At 35.6% G+C, this 16,102-nt stretch overlaps 1 protein-coding gene across 1 annotated transcript; it reads right to left on the bottom strand.

Moving 5' to 3' along the window:
* Positions 1-8,912: 8,912 nt before the first annotated feature.
* Positions 8,913-10,560, bottom strand: LOC143607356 (1-aminocyclopropane-1-carboxylate synthase 7-like). The gene is made up of 4 exons (XM_077082833.1): positions 10,390-10,560; positions 10,167-10,295; positions 9,900-10,060; positions 8,913-9,796 (listed from the first exon to the last, which is right to left on the bottom strand). The coding sequence occupies exons 1-4, from the start codon at positions 10,558-10,560 to the stop codon at positions 8,932-8,934; spliced, it is 1,326 nt and encodes a 441-aa protein (XP_076938948.1). The 3' UTR covers positions 8,913-8,931.
* Positions 10,561-16,102: the final 5,542 nt, after the last annotated feature.

The raw sequence follows: 16,102 nt of genomic DNA, 5'->3' as shown, positions 1-16,102 counted from the left end.
TCGTTAAGCTTCATGGTATTCCTACTACGGTGGTAAGTGATCGGGATATGGTTTTCATAAGTTCATTTTGGCAGGCTCTTTTCAAGTTGCAAGGTACCACTTTGTGTATGAGCTCTAGCTACCATCCACAAACGGATGGTCAAACGGAGGTTTTCAATCGTACAATGGAGCAGTATTTATGATGTTTTGCAGGCGATCAACCGAAAAAGTGGATCGAGTGGCTTCCATGGGTCGAGTATAGTTATAATACTTCCATTCATGCCTCCACAAAAATGATTCCCTTCCAGATAGTGTATGGTCGTCCGCCTCCGAAACTCATACCCTATGTTCCGGGTACCACAAATGTTCAGGTTGTAGACGACTATCTTCGTGATCAGGACGTACTTCTTCGTCAACTCCGGGCTAACTTGGTTATGGCTCAAAACCGCATGAAAATCCAGGCTGATCAGAAACGTAGGGAAGTTGAATTTAAGAAGGGTGATTTTGTATATGTTAAACTACAACCGTATCGACAAACTAGTGTTGCAACACGGCTGTTTCACAAGCTCAGCCCTCGGTTTTTCGGGCCGTATAAAGTTATTAAACGGGTCGGGCAAGTGGCGTATCAAGTTCAACTACCTCCCGGGTCCTTAATTCATGACGTGTTCCATGTTAGCCTCTTACGTAAGTGTATTGGAGAAGTCCAAGACGCAACTACAGCAACCGGAGAAGACTACGATCTCTCTTCTTCCTTACCACAGCAAGAAAGTATTCTAGATGAAAGGGTGATTAAAAAGGGAAAGTATCGCCCACGTACCGAAATACTCGTCAAGTGGGTCGGTAGAGCTCGAGAAGACGCTACATGGGAGACCAAGTGGAGATTTGCGAAGGCACATCCGGACTTTCACCTTGAGGACAAGGTGAGTTCAAGCGGGGTGGATTGTTACGTACCCAAGTCCATGCACGTTATTTTAATTGTTTATTAAGTCTTGCATGTTTTGTTATTATGTTAGTATTTTCAATTCTAAGTGGGTGAGAGAGAATAAAGGAAATTGTGGTCCATGACTAAGTTTCCATGTACATGTTTTCCAGTTCATTAGGAGTAGTTGAGTAGTGCTTTGAGTCCATTGTACCCTTTAAAAGGGAGTTATTAACTTTTTATGAAAATCATCCAGAAAATTGTTCAAATTACTCTCTCTAAATTTCTTCTTAGTTTCTACTTATTTGCTTGAACTGATCCTACCACAACACCGTCATATGGCTAGCTTTTATTTAAATAATCATATTTGACTAAAATTTTTATAAAATAATTGTTTTAATAATTTAACCAAATTAAACAAATAACTGAAACCAATAAAGTCAAATCGATAAACACCAATTACAAAGGCCATATGCCACAATATCAGATCATCCGTAGCTTATGGGTGTTTGTAAAGTTAATAGTTATCCTGTCTTTCGTCTAATTAATTAAACTAAATAATAATAAATGTGTTTATTGTTGATTTAAGCAACACTTTTTTTTATGTGGATTACGTTGTCAATTGACCAAGCCCGTGGATGAGCTCAGTAAGTGCGCCAACAAACAACGGATTGACCATCTTATAAGAAAAGAAATCAAAATAGATCCATGGTTAGGACTTCGTTACACATACCTTTACATTTGCAACGAAGTCCCTCCATGCTTTTATTAAAACAATGTTCACCGTATATCATAAAACATAAACGAATAAAAACATATTTACATGGTTATCTACACTCAAACACGTTTTTTTTGTTAAAATAGTAAGTTTATTAAAAAAAAAGTAGTTTCTAGGTATCTGACAATAGACTAAATGGATTTTAGTTATCCAGCCATCTGAGATGGCTGGATTGAGTTTATCACTCCTAGTGGTGTTTCACGTAAGCGACGATGTGTACATTTGTGGTGACAGGATCGGCCATCTCAGATGGCTGGATCTAAGTGTATTTCCTTACACATCATTCCGTCATGTGGCAGCACAATATGAGACCAGCCATTTAGGAAAGCTAGATTGAACTCCATGCTTTCATTCATTGTTCTTCAAGCCTGTTCTTCAAACGATGCTTTGTTAGAAAATAACTTCATATTCAAGCATGTTTTTAAAACGTAAAAGTCCAGGAATAATGGCTACGACACAATCACACACGAACGAGTCTATCCAGCCTAGATTTTTTTTTTGACATTTGGGACCTTGTAAAATATTTGAAATTTAAGAAAATTGTCAAATGAATATTAACAAGGAAAATTATGGTTCTTACAAATCGTGGACATGAGTAGAATCTACGTCCTGGGTTGCAATCAGTCCAGGATGTGCGAACAACATATTGACCACAAATGCAAATTGCTATTAAAAATTTATGAACATGAGGTAGTAATTTGAGAAAGATGGAAGACTTGTAAACGGAAAGGTTGGATAAATATATAGAGAAAAAGCATTTTATTTATTTATTTATTTATTTATTTATTTATGTGTGTGTTTGTGGAATCAAAATTATCAATTCTTGTGACTTATTTGCATGGAATACTAACGAGAATAATGTTCAAAAGATGTTACATTCTATCAACTAAAGCTATATTCTTTCAAATCATATTTGCATCTTCAAAGGTGCACACCTACGAGTTTGGAGTGAATGAAAGTAGGAAATTCAATCCAACTATTTCAATGGTAGGTACTATCTTTTGTTGCCACAGACGAAATGGTGTGAAGGGAAATAAAGTAGGATTTCAATCTGCTATCTCAGATGGATGATCTCATCTTGTGCTACCACTTGGATCTAGCCATCTGAGATAGCCGATCCAATCACCATAGATGCACATGTCGTCGCTTACATAGAAAGTCACTAGGAGAGATAAACACAATCTAGTTATCTCAGATAGCTGAACACCTAAAATCCATTTGGTCAAATATTAATTACCTAAAAATCACTTTTTTCTTAATAAATCTACTACTTTAAGAAAAGAAATCCTCAAAACACATACACACCAACATGCAATTATTTGTCACAAGAAAGACTTAAAATTTCAATTCTTCTAAACCACATATATATTATCATGTAATTTAGTTGTTAAAAAGGTAACATTTGATAACAATTATATTTTTTTTAGAACAATGAATTTTTTTTGTGTGTTAGGTCATATCACACTCTCCAATTTGAAGAGTCACGTTGTTCAATTCTGGTCAGACCATGTTGTCTTAACTGAACCCACACTAACTTCAGAGTTTTGCTTGGGTCAAACTATTGGATATATACTATGGGGGTGTTTGGGATTGCTTATTTTCAACAACTTATAACTTTTTAATTTTTTGAAAGGTAATAAGGTGTTTGAGATTGCTTATATTGTGAGAGGAAAAATTTTATAAGTTACAATGTTGTAACTTATTAACTTAATAAAAAGTTATAAAGAGGTAAAATAAGGAATTCCAAACACCCCCTATATATATTGTAATTAATCAAGGTCAATCAGTTTACTAAGCTTATTTTATATAATGCCAACCTTAAAATTAAATGATTTACTAATTACTAGTGGCTAATTAAGGTGTGCCAATTAACTACCGTCGACCAACATTTGTAGTTTACTACTTTATTTATTTGTGTACATTAAAAACTTTTTTTCTGCGACACGTATTGTAAACAAATCGCCGGCAACGTTGTGGGAAGACGTCAGCGTCGACAAGAACAACGTGTCAGATATGGCAGCCAAGCATTGTCGACTCAAACATGAACGTCGATAACATGTTAATATATAATAAAACATTACTTTCTTAATGAATAAACTACTGGATATTATATTTATTGTAATTAATCAAGGTCAATCAGTTTACTAAGCTTATTTTATTATTTTATATAATGTCAACCTTAAATTTAAATAATTTACTAACTACTAGTGGCTAATTAAGGTGAACCAATTAACTACCGTGGACCAACATTTATAGTTTACTACTTTATTTATTCGTGTACTTGATTAAAACTCGTGTGTATTGGCCTTATAGTTCAATGACATAGGCTAATAATTTCGAAACTTGATTCAACGGAGTTTTCCCATATCGGTGGGTTTTCTTCTTAATGGTGTTCACCGGTTAGTCAGGTCTAGGGCGTCAAAATTAGTATGTATAATTGACATCTCGTCTCAGAATTGCTCACTTGGGTATTGGGGGTACGATGTAAAAAAAGGTGTATTACACGGGTTGATACATAAATTATAAATATGATTGAAATTATATAAAAGTAAATATTTTAAGTATAAAATCATGTATGAAACCGTGTTACCGATTAGGTTAATAATTTGGCAGCAAATGAACAAAATTATAATAAAATGAATCAAAAATCACCGGTTGAATAAGCGTATTAGAATTCAAGTTGGAATCAAATCTACTTGAATAAACCAAATTAGGGAGAGAAAAAAAAACTCAAAATTATATAAAAGAATAAATATTTAGATGAATATCTAATTCATACATAAGACTTTAATAGTACCTGGATTTAGAATGGTTTTAAGGGGGTGTTTTGGATGAGCTTTTAAAAATGTTTTTTTACTGATTTGTTTTTTGAAAAGCAAAAACAACTTTTAAAAGGCTTCAATTTGAAGTTTTTGGAGGAGTTTTGCAAAACACATTTTGCTTTTCAACCAGCAAACAAGCAAATAAGTAAGTTTTAAAAGCTCACCCAAACACCCACTAACTCTTAATTAGTTGCAAAATTAACATCAACAGCATAACTAAAAACAATCAAAATGTACAAGAATGCTAAAATAAGTAATACAAATAATTATGCAACTTATAAAATAATAACGCAACCTATATTTTCACAACTTATGTATATAATGACGCATAACACATCAACGTTTTCTAAGTCGATTTAAAAAAAATATAACAAAACAATACTTAAATTAAAGATAGTAAAATGATTGATTTTATAGGTAGTTGGTTTTTAAAACAACGCCAACTCGTACCATTATAAACATTAGAACTTAAAAACAATCAAACAGGAGACATCTCCAATTTTACCTTTCCAAACCTCTTATAATATTTGTAATAACCCTTTGAATCTAATATTGATACATATACATTTTCTCTCTGAGGGTGAAGCTTTTATTTATCAATCAAAAATTTATTATTATATGAAGCAGATAAGAGACCCCACGATACAATCAAACCAAATCATGCATGTCATAGCAGTCAAAAACGACTGGATAACAGTTGGACTCCTCTACATGATATGCATGCAATAATAAGGCTGAGGGGTGTGGGGCGCTAACCTGGGCGCGAGAGCCCCTCCGCTCGCGCCCCCAGGCGCTAACCCCACACCACCGGGGCGCGAACCGGGGCGCGAACGGGGCGCGAGCGCGAGCCCCCAGGCAGGCGTGAGTGTGGTCGCGGGAGAAGAGAGAGAAAAGTGAACGTTGGAGTAGGAGAAAGAGCCGTTGGAGGAGAATTGGTACCCAAACCTAGATTCAGATTATATTGACGACGATTTATGGTCGTCACCAGACCAACCGATGTTTTATTCGGGGCCGCAAGAAACATCCGGCTTTCAACCATCCAACATACAACCGTCTCCTAACTTTGTTGTTCCAGAGACACAAGAATCACACGGTGATGCTACGGGAGCAAGAAGACGCGTCCACCGGAAAAAACAACCTGCAACGGATGGGCCGGGACCGGCTTCGACTCCGAGGACGAAACGGAAAACCACTCCGTGGTCATCGGATGAGAAGGAAGCCTTGTGTCGGGCTTGGATGGTCATTTCTGAGGATCGGCGTTGCGGTAATTGTTTTAACGTTTTTAAAAATGATTTTTAATAAAAAAGTTAAAAAAAAAAGTTAACTGGAAATCTAATTTAATTATTCATTTTGCAGCCGACTACCAAAAAAGCAAGGTTTTTTGGACAAAGGTTAGGGAGACGTTCTATACGCTCGTTGGGAGTACAGAGCGAAACGCCGATATGATTTCGGGTCGGTGGTCCGAAATCAGAAAATTTGTCGGCTTGTTTACTAATCTTTTCAACAGGAACGTCGGTCGTATGAGACCAAGTGGCAGTGATGATTTGGCGGTTTACAATTTCACGGTCGAAGAGTGGAGGCAGGAGTGTTTGCGGAGGTATGGGACGGTGAAGACGTGGGACGATTTAAAGTTGTGGGAGAGGTTGAAAAGGTGTTCCAAGTGGGTTGAGCTTGTGGCGCCGGACCATGATGCGGAAGTAGGGCCGAAACGGACTAAAACTAGTTCGTCTGGAGCGTATAGCACTTCCGCCGGGTCGGATTGCCGCGTTGGATTCGACCTAAACATTGCGGGGGAGGAAACGTCTTCACCGCCGAGGAGGCGGCCATTGGGACGGGACGCCAAGGGGAAAAAACCGGCTGAGGGGGGAGCCGTAAACATCGTCGATCTTGTTGAATCCCTCAATAAATTCAACAAAACCATGGAGGTGGTCTCTAATGACAAAAAGGAAAAAAGTCGAATGAGAGATTTGGACTTCCTTACAAGAGACTTCAGTAACCTAAATCCGGTCGATCAAATGCTGATGGAAAAGCAAAAGGAACGTATCCGAAAGAGGTTGATCGAAGAAGACCAAGCCGAAGAATAAGAATAATGTTTTTTTAGTACTTTAATTTTTATTTTATTTTTAGATATTAATGTGTTTTTTTTTAATGTGTGTTTTTTTTAATAATTTATGAGTTTTTTTAATAATACGTTTTTTGAATATATTTATAAAAAAATAAAAAAAAAATCCGCTGGAGCTCCTGCTGGAGCCCGTCCACACCAGGGCCAGGGGCTCCAGCGGGGGCTCCAACACCCCCCTTATCTAGTTTCTCTCTCTGCCACACGTCACAATATTATTGGCTGGAGCCCCCACTCGCGCCCCCGTTAGAGCCCCCCACACCCCTCAGCCTAAGGTTAATATAAAAAAATTTCTGCAATTCACTTTTTTTGTTTTATACAAATTAAATCAATTTAAATTAGAAAAAATTCTCAAAATAGTCCATTTTAGAGAAAGAAGTCCCATTTTAGCCCTTTTTTCTTTAAAATCTTTTATAATTTAGATTTGCAAGATGCTTTGGGAAAAGATAAAAATAAAGAGGAAGCACACCAAATTTCGAAAGAAAGTCAGGTAAAAGATGAGATTTGAGGAAATAATATCGTGCAAGTCCAAATTATTTTGTAATCTTTGAGCAAAAGTTCATATTTTTCTAAATATTTTTTATTCAAAAAACCGTTTTGAGAGACCATTTTTTATGTTTCCTATCTTTCCCGTCCATATTTCAAATTCTTAGAAAAATATATTTTTTACAATTATACCCCTTAACCACCACCTTAAACCACCACCTTGAACCACCACCATCACGTCGGCCCCACCCCATCTCCAACATCTCCTCCGTTCACTTCTCCGTCAGGTTTCCGTTACTCTCAGTTCAGGTACTATTTCGGTATTTCCCTTCGAAATTGTAACTCAAAACCTTTAAGCAACTTTTACGCTACGACGAACAAATTTATATGTCGATTTCCGACTAGAAATATTGAAGAATATATGTTAAAACAATCATGTTCATTGGATTACATTGAAACAGAAGGCTACGCCGAACTAACTCACCAGGATTCCGTTCAGTTTCCGACTCCGATAATGTGTATGCGATTTTGCTTATTTACGAACAATTGTTCACGGAGTGATTTGACCTAACTTATTAGCTACGAAATAGCCTTTAACAGCAATTTTTAAGCATGTTTTACGCTACGCCGAACTAACTCACCGGGATTCCGTTCAGTTTCCGACTCCGATAATGTGTATGCGATTTTGATTATTTACGAACAATTGCGTTAGGAACGATTTAATCTGTTGTTTAGGCTTCGAGATCTGCGTCTGGTTATTGAGCACACATAATACCGTTTATTTGTCGTTGTTGTTATTCTACCAATTCTTCTTCTCCGTCTGCCATACTTCTTTTCAGATCCATATGCATTTCTCTATTATATTATTTGATTATTATTGAATGCTTAAACAGTATGTTCACTATGCATTAATCCTTGTACCTCTGGTTGAAGATAACTCCAATTCACAATTATTTTATGAACTTGGGGTGGGGGTGGTGGTGGTTCGGTGGTGGTGATGGGATGGGGCCGATGTGATGGTGGTGGTTTAAGGTGGTGGTTAAGGGGTATAATTGTAAAAAATATATTTGTCTAAGAATTTGAAAATATAGACCGGAAAGGTAGGAAACATAAAAAAACAGTTTCTCAAGACGGTTTTTGAATAAAAAAGATTTAAAAAAATATGGATTTTTGCTTTAAGATTACAAAATAATTTGGACTTGCACGGTATTATTTCTTCAAATCTCATCTTTTACCTGACTTTATTTCAAAATTTGAGCTGCTCCCTCTTTATTTTCATTTTTTCCCAAAACGTCTTTCAAGTCTAAATTATAAAATATTTTGAGGGAAAAAAAAAAAAAAAAGGCTAAAATGGACTTCTCATTCTAATGAGGCTATTTTAAATTATGGGACAATTAAACTGTTATGATCGTAGAAAAAACGCCAAACCATGCAGCTTTATGTGTACGCATATGATTGAGTCATGTTTATTATTAAAATAACACATATTATATTGTATTCATAAAACTCGTAGCATTGATTGGTTGGGTAAGACAGAGACTCTTTAGACCAGCAACTGCAAACTTTATGATGTTAATATAATTTTGATATATTGTAATAATAATGTTACGAACACATTCGCTCTACAAAGGGTCTATAAACTCAAAATCTTTGGAGATTATGAAATCCCAAAGAAAATTAGAGCAAAAACATACTTAAATCCCCGGTATGATCATCCACAAATTATTGATGGCAAAAACCCTAATCTTGATTAATTAGTGCTTCCCACCTAAAAATTATTGTCAAAAAGAGAGAGAACTTGATAAGTAATTAATAATCATAGCATTCACTAAACCTGCCCATTTTGCTTCCTTTCTTTGATGAATTCATGAATTCTTGAGAGTGCAACTTCCAGTGTTTCTTCACTCATATTTGCAAAACAAACCCGAAACCACCCTGGTTCGGAACAATGGCAAGATGATCCAGGCGATATGTTTAGCCTAACTTCATGCATAATCGTGTTCCAAATTGCTAATTCACTCTTGATTGTGGGTTCCTCCAAATATGGACTCAGGTTCATCCAACAGAAAAGACCAGCATTCCCTTTTAAGCATTCAATTCCCGCCTTTTTCAAGCCGTTTATGATCATTTCGTATCGTTTCTTCAATCTTTCGCGGTTGATCTTAATGTATTTTTGGGTGAAATCCGTGTTTGACAACATAGATGCCAACAAAAACTGTGTTTGTGAAGAGATTAATGTGAAACTAGACATTCTCCTTGCGGTTGTCACAACTTGATCATTGTAGGAATAAACGGTCCCAATTCGAAACCCCGGGAGACCAAGATCTTTCGACAAGCTGTAAACAATGTGACATCTTTCTGAGTCTTTGTAGTTTCTTGATTCGAGCACTTCCGCAATGCTAATGAATTCATCGGCACAAAATGCCGAACCCGAGTAGATTTCATCGGATACTAGGTGCATATTTTTTCTGGCCACGAATTCTAGGAGCTCTTCGAGAACCTTGCGTTGAACGGTTGCGCCCAATGGGTTCGACGGGTTCGTGATGAGCACTCCTCTTACTTTTATGTTTATTGATGTTGCATGATCATATGCTGCCTCTAGGGCTTCTGGTGTAATTTGAAAGCCATTTGAGCTGTCACAATGGATTGGGACAATTTGTACACCAGTTCTCCACCTCAAATCTCTGTCAAATCTGCATTATTTGATGGTAAAAATGTCAATAAAGACTGTAAATATTTTTTCAAGTTTCTGACAAATTAATGTTTTGTGTCTAATAATTGGTGGCTGCTACCTACCCTGGGTAATAAGGGGTTGGGACCAGCAAAGCATCACCAGGATCAGCCAAAATAAAGGTTAAGAGCTCATTAGCTGCTGTTGCACCAGCTGTCAAGACAACTCTATCAGGGTTGAATTTTGCTTTACCTCCCCTCACTTGTTCCATGAAACTTGCCATTGCCTATATATAATAACAATTAATAATTAAACAAGTTAGACTTTTTGATCACTTTTGCAACAAATATTATGGGTTTGCACATTTATTTAAAAAGGTGGTGGTGTGGTACCTTTCTAAAAGATTGAAGCCCATGATAATCTTGAAACAAAGCATTCTCTCTAAAGCCAGAAACTTTTTGGCCCCATTTTGCTAATTCAAGATTTGCTTCCAAATATTCTTCAAGCAAATCAAAGGACACCTATAAAAAGTGATCATAAAAATCATTAAAATCCAGGTAAAAATACTAAAGTCTTGAAAGTTTGAATACTTTAATAAGTTGTGTCATTGCTTACTTGATTTTCAGCTAGTCCCATCTGAATGACCCCAGAAGGATTATCTATTTCATGATAAGGGTTTTCATCATAAGCCTTCCATCCTGCAAAATATGGAGAGTCTTCACCATGGGTTTGTGAGACTGCTATCTTTGACAATCCAGCACTTGGTTGTACAATCTCAATTGCCATTCTTGAATTCAAGTTTGAAGTTAGTTTAGTGTTGAAAGAAACTTTAGAGCTACAGAGAGATGGTATGAGAGAAATGAAAAGAGAAAATGTGAAAAGAAAGTGTTGATGAAAACTTTGACAAAACCCCCCCTATATATAGGAAGTGTCTAAATTTAACATGCAACACACATATCAAAAAGGTTAGTGGGGTTCACTTGCAACATGCCAATATAATTTAATTTATTTTATCTTCAATAGATTGGCAAAAGGAAGCAATGATTAATTGTTTAGAATAAGGTAGCAAGTAGCAAGATCAAAACCAACCATTTAAAATGGTGTAATTAAATAATATATTAATAATTTCCAAAACAATATATATTATTATAAAAACGACCACCAATCATATCTCCTTTATGATGATGTGTTTTATGTGGCTTGTTGGGTTTATGAATCGGTTCGGTAAAGTTAACGTGGTTGATTAAGTTTTGACCTGTTAGAATTCCATCGTTGGTAACGAGCGTGAAACCCGTTTAAGTTAGTTCACCAGGTATGACATAAATTAACGAGATATTATGGACTGAGCGTTTGGAAACATGATATGCGCTTGGTGGCCCGTATTAGCTTAACTAGCTTATTTATAAACTAATTAACCTATCATTATAAAAAACTCTAGCCACCAAAAGGAGATCCATCTCTTCCAAGAATTCCACATCACCACCGCCGCTGGCCTTATCTGCCGCCGTACCGTGGAGCCCACCCCGTCACGGACCTCCTAGTCGCTGCTATCCCAGAGCACCCCGCCACCGCTGCTGTTACTACACTGCTGGTGCCGCAGCTACAGTTCACCGGCTACCACCGCCGCTGCCTAGTGCACCGCCACCGTCAAATCTCGTTTGTCGCCTAGCGTTGCTCGTTAACTCTCGGTGTCTCGCCTGGTTATTTATTAACTGAGGTAAAAATTTATATATATATATATATATGGGATGGTTCAGAAGAGAAATAAGATTACTGTGAGAAATGAATATGAACCACTAGTTTTATTTTATGTTTTAAATGCTTAAAAATAAATAGAAAAAGTATTAGTTCATGCTCTCTCTTCAATTAATATATTTAATAAATATACAGTTATTTATTCAATTAATATAACTCATCAAATTGTTATAATTGGAAAATAATAAGAATTTATTTATTTTTATAACTTATTTCTTCTCTCTTGAATTTTTATCCTACACAAGTACAAATTATTCATACATTAAAATTTCTTTCTATCCAAAACCAATTTCTTCCAACTCAATATATTAATATCCATCAACACATAGTTACATTGTGATAAATAGTACAAAAAACTATCTTACACGTGTTTGCATTAAATATCAACAAAAAAGTACACAACCTACACAAAAACATATAACATACACTTGTTCTAATAATAAGAAAACATATAACATACACACGAAAACATATAACCGACACACAAGATTCAGCATTAATAAACTACACACGCACACGAAAATGTATAACCTACAAACGTAAAACATATAACATACACTCAAAAATTTTATCCTACACAAATATAATTTATTCATATATTATATATCAATATCAATCAACACGTAGGTACATTGTGATAAATAATACAAAAAACTATCTTACATATGTTAGCATTAAATGTCAATAAAAAATATACAACCTAAACAAAAACATATAACATACACAAAATTAAGAAAACATATTACCTACACCACGAAAAACATATAATATACACACGTATAGGATGTGTGTCCATAATTAGAGAGTGATTTATTATGATTATATTAGTTGTATTAATTGAAAAGATAGAACGCATTTACATATTTTTCATTTATTTTTAAGCATTTAAAACCTAAGATAAAACTAGTGGCCCATATTCATTTACACATTTCTCACAGTAATTTCATTTCTCTTCTGAACTTAAACCTATATATGTGTGTGTGTGTGTGTGTGTGTGTGTGTACATTTATATATATTTAATTAGTTTTGTTGTAGCCGTGCTTGTGTGTCTTACAACCGGATCCTGTCGGGTTTTGTTTTTTGTGCCAATTACTCGTTTACATTCCATTGTGCATTTTTTAATGGTTTACTGGATTTTAATAATCCCTATTAACTGGTATTGGCCCAATAATAATCCCTATTCATTTTATAACTACTGGCGGTCCCCAAATTTAAAAAGTTGGCCCCCAATGGTCCTCCGTTAAAAATGACCTAACGGCGTTATACTTTTTTACGAATTTCAAACTTATCTTTTAGGGATTTTGATCGGAAGAAGGATACGAGTCGATTGATGTAATACTTCGTTTGAAACGGTGCTAAAAACGACGAAACAATGCTTTAATTTAGGTGTTTGAACTTACAATTAACAAAAATCAATTCGTCTGAATCACCGTTTCGAGATAAGTTTTACATCAATCAATTTGTATCATCCTTCAGATCAAAAGTCCTAAAACATTAGTTTGAAATTCTGAAAAAAGTATAATGCCGTTAAGTCATTGTTAACGGAGGACCACTGGGGGCCAACTTTTTAAAATTTGGGACCGCCAGTGGTGATAAAATGAATAGTGATTATTATCGGCCAATACTAGTCAATATGGATTATTAAAATCCAATAAACCTTTTTTAATGAATAAGATTAATTATTGGTTGTCACATTTATTAAATAGGTTTAATAAATAAAATTTTGACTGATTACCACTGAAACCCAACAGTGGTATCAGAGCCTTGGTTACAACGTATGAGTCGGTACCGGTCTTTTAACCGGAATTAGAACACAAATTTTAATTGGTATTAAAGTTTCTGCTATAATTGGTTTTTTTAGAGCAACTTTATATTTTGGTTAATTTTTTAGTTTGTTTATTTGACCAAAAGCTTGCCCGAATTTTGGTTGATTATTATGTAATATGTAAATCTGGCTCGACCGTGTTTTGTGGTTGTTTGTGATGTTTTGGTTTTGGTTTGGCCATGTGGATGGTTCAAAGTTGTAATAGTTAGGGTTTTTCCTTTGTTGCATTTATTTGTATTTTGTAAAATATTGTAATAAACGAAGACTCAAAAACAAAGACCATGGAAACTAAACGAGAATCACGAAGTCAGTGGAAGTTGCTCGAGACGACGATTGGATGCACTCAAGTACATCCTTGTGGTTGTTTGTGTGTGTGACCCCGTGACCTATTCGATCTTGCTAATAGGTTCTAGCAAGATGGAACAATTTTTGGTCATATAGGTTTACATATTTTTATTGCTTTTGTTGTTGCTTATTTTTATAGTTGTTATATAATAACCAACCTCACACAATATACATATTTTAAAAGGAGTTTTAAAATATTAAAAACAATCATATCAAAACAAGTTTTAAAAGGGATTTTACAACTTGTCAAATTTTGTCTTTAAAACAAAGTTTGATTTAAAACAATTTATAATCAATCATGTTTTGTAAAATTAAAATAAATTTGATTTTCCAAAACTTATAACTTAATAGGTAACTATTAACTTAAGGTTGGTTATTTATATCGCCAAAAACTTAGTTTTAACAGGTTATATAAAACTAAGTGTCCTGAGAGATGAAAGGGTTTATTAAGTTGTTTTGATTAATACAGTAAAACTGGACTTTTACTTTATACGGTAATATTTAAAATTAATCCAATTTTAAAATCAATAGTCTATGTCATCTTACTATAAGCCACACTTGAGGCATATTACGAAACTTCAAGTGTTTGGAGCTACAACACCGAACTTGATTTCTAGTCTATCCCATCAAGGTGAAAGGGTTTCGTCGACACATCTTGCCCTTTCACAAGTGAGTATACTAGGGCGACTATTACTTTATCTCCTGTTACGTGCTACAGCTGTCTGGAGACTAAAGTGGACATAGATGAGGCTAAACGTATCTACTTAGGCAAGTGTTATCTTAATAGGCTCATAACAGAGAGTTGTGCTCTATTCACAATTGGCAATCGCTGTCTGTCTGCCTAACCACTTACTAATGTTGTGTGCAACAGCTGCCATTAGTCCAGAAGTCAGATTCTCAAGTTCCTATTTTATTAATGTTATCGAGTCATTGATAATAGGATTTAAACATAAAAAATACTAATTAAATTACTTTTGCTTATTAAACAGATGTCAGTTGATAATAACTCCTCATTCACCCTCAAGACTAATCTTGAGAAAGAAAAGCTGAATTGCACCATCTTTCTTGAATGGTACTGCAATTTGGGACTTGTTCTCAAGACGGCAAAAAATACTATGTTCTTGATGGACCTGTTCCAACCGAGCCTGAAAACAATACTACTGCAGCAAAAAAGGTTCTTGACAATCATAAAGACGACTCTGCTGAATTCGCCTACATTATGCTACCACTATGTCTTACAAGCTTGCTAAAGGCTTGGAAGATTTTGGTGCCTATGAGATGCTTGAGCAACTCAATGGCATGTTCCAGAAACAAGCCCGTCAAGAATGCTATGACACCATGAATCAACTTATCAGCTGCAGAATGGAACAGGGATCCTCTGTTAGTGCGCATGCCATCTAGATGAAAGGGTACAGCGACCGGCTAAAGAAACTTGATTATCCCCTGTCGGATGAAATGGAAACGGATTTCATCTTGAACTCTCTTCCTAGCTCTTACGACCAGTTAGTAATGAATTTCAACATGAATGCCTGGGTGAAGACAGTGTCGGAGCTTCATGGTATGCTCAAAACGGCTGAGATGAATATTCTCACTAAGACTAATCAAGTTCTTATGGTTTGATCTACTGGTTTAAAGAAGCCTAAACCCAATAACCCGGGTAATGACGGTAAAGGCAAGAAAAGGGTAACTGTTTCTGCCAAGTCTGCCACCAACACTAACAAGGGTGTTGCAAAGGTACCAACGCCGCCTCCTGAGGAGCACCAGTGCAACAAAAGGGGACACTGGAAGCATAACTGTCCCGACTATCTTGCTGAGTTTAAAAAGGCAGAGGACCAATGGTGAAAGCTCCTCTAAAGATATTTCCATTTACATTATTGAACTTTTCACTGTCTCTAGCAACACATGGATATTTGATACTAGATGTGGTTACCACATCGTTAATGTCTTGCAGGAGCCTGAAAACTGGAAGAAGCTGAAAGAAGACAGCATGGAACTCATCGTTGGTGATGGGAATAGAGTCCCAGTTCTTGCAACTGGAACATATCGTTTTGCTTGTCCATCTGGCCTTGCAGTTATTTTGAATAACTGTGTTGTTTGCACCTGCTTTAATCAGAAACATTATTTCAGTTTCTTTACTATTTGAACAAGGATTTAATTACGCTTTTAATGGTATTGCTATTTCTGTTTACTTGAATGATATCTTTTATTTTGAGGCTAAACCTCGAAATGGTATTTATGAGATTGATGTTCAAATAAACAATAACGTATATAATCTTTCAAAAAACATATCAGATCTAGCATCAATGATACATTTCTATGGCATTGCCGACTTAGCCACATAAGCAAGGCACGAGTTAAGAGGACTTCAATCCGAAGGGATTCTTGAATCCACAGGACCAGACT

This window comes from Bidens hawaiensis, unplaced genomic scaffold (genome assembly GCF_021521415.1).
Source record: "Bidens hawaiensis isolate Kalapana, Puna unplaced genomic scaffold, B.hawaiensis_p1.1 tig00081537_1, whole genome shotgun sequence".
Lineage (NCBI taxonomy): Eukaryota > Viridiplantae > Streptophyta > Magnoliopsida > Asterales > Asteraceae > Bidens > Bidens hawaiensis.
This window is presented reverse-complemented; position numbering and strand designations above follow the sequence as displayed.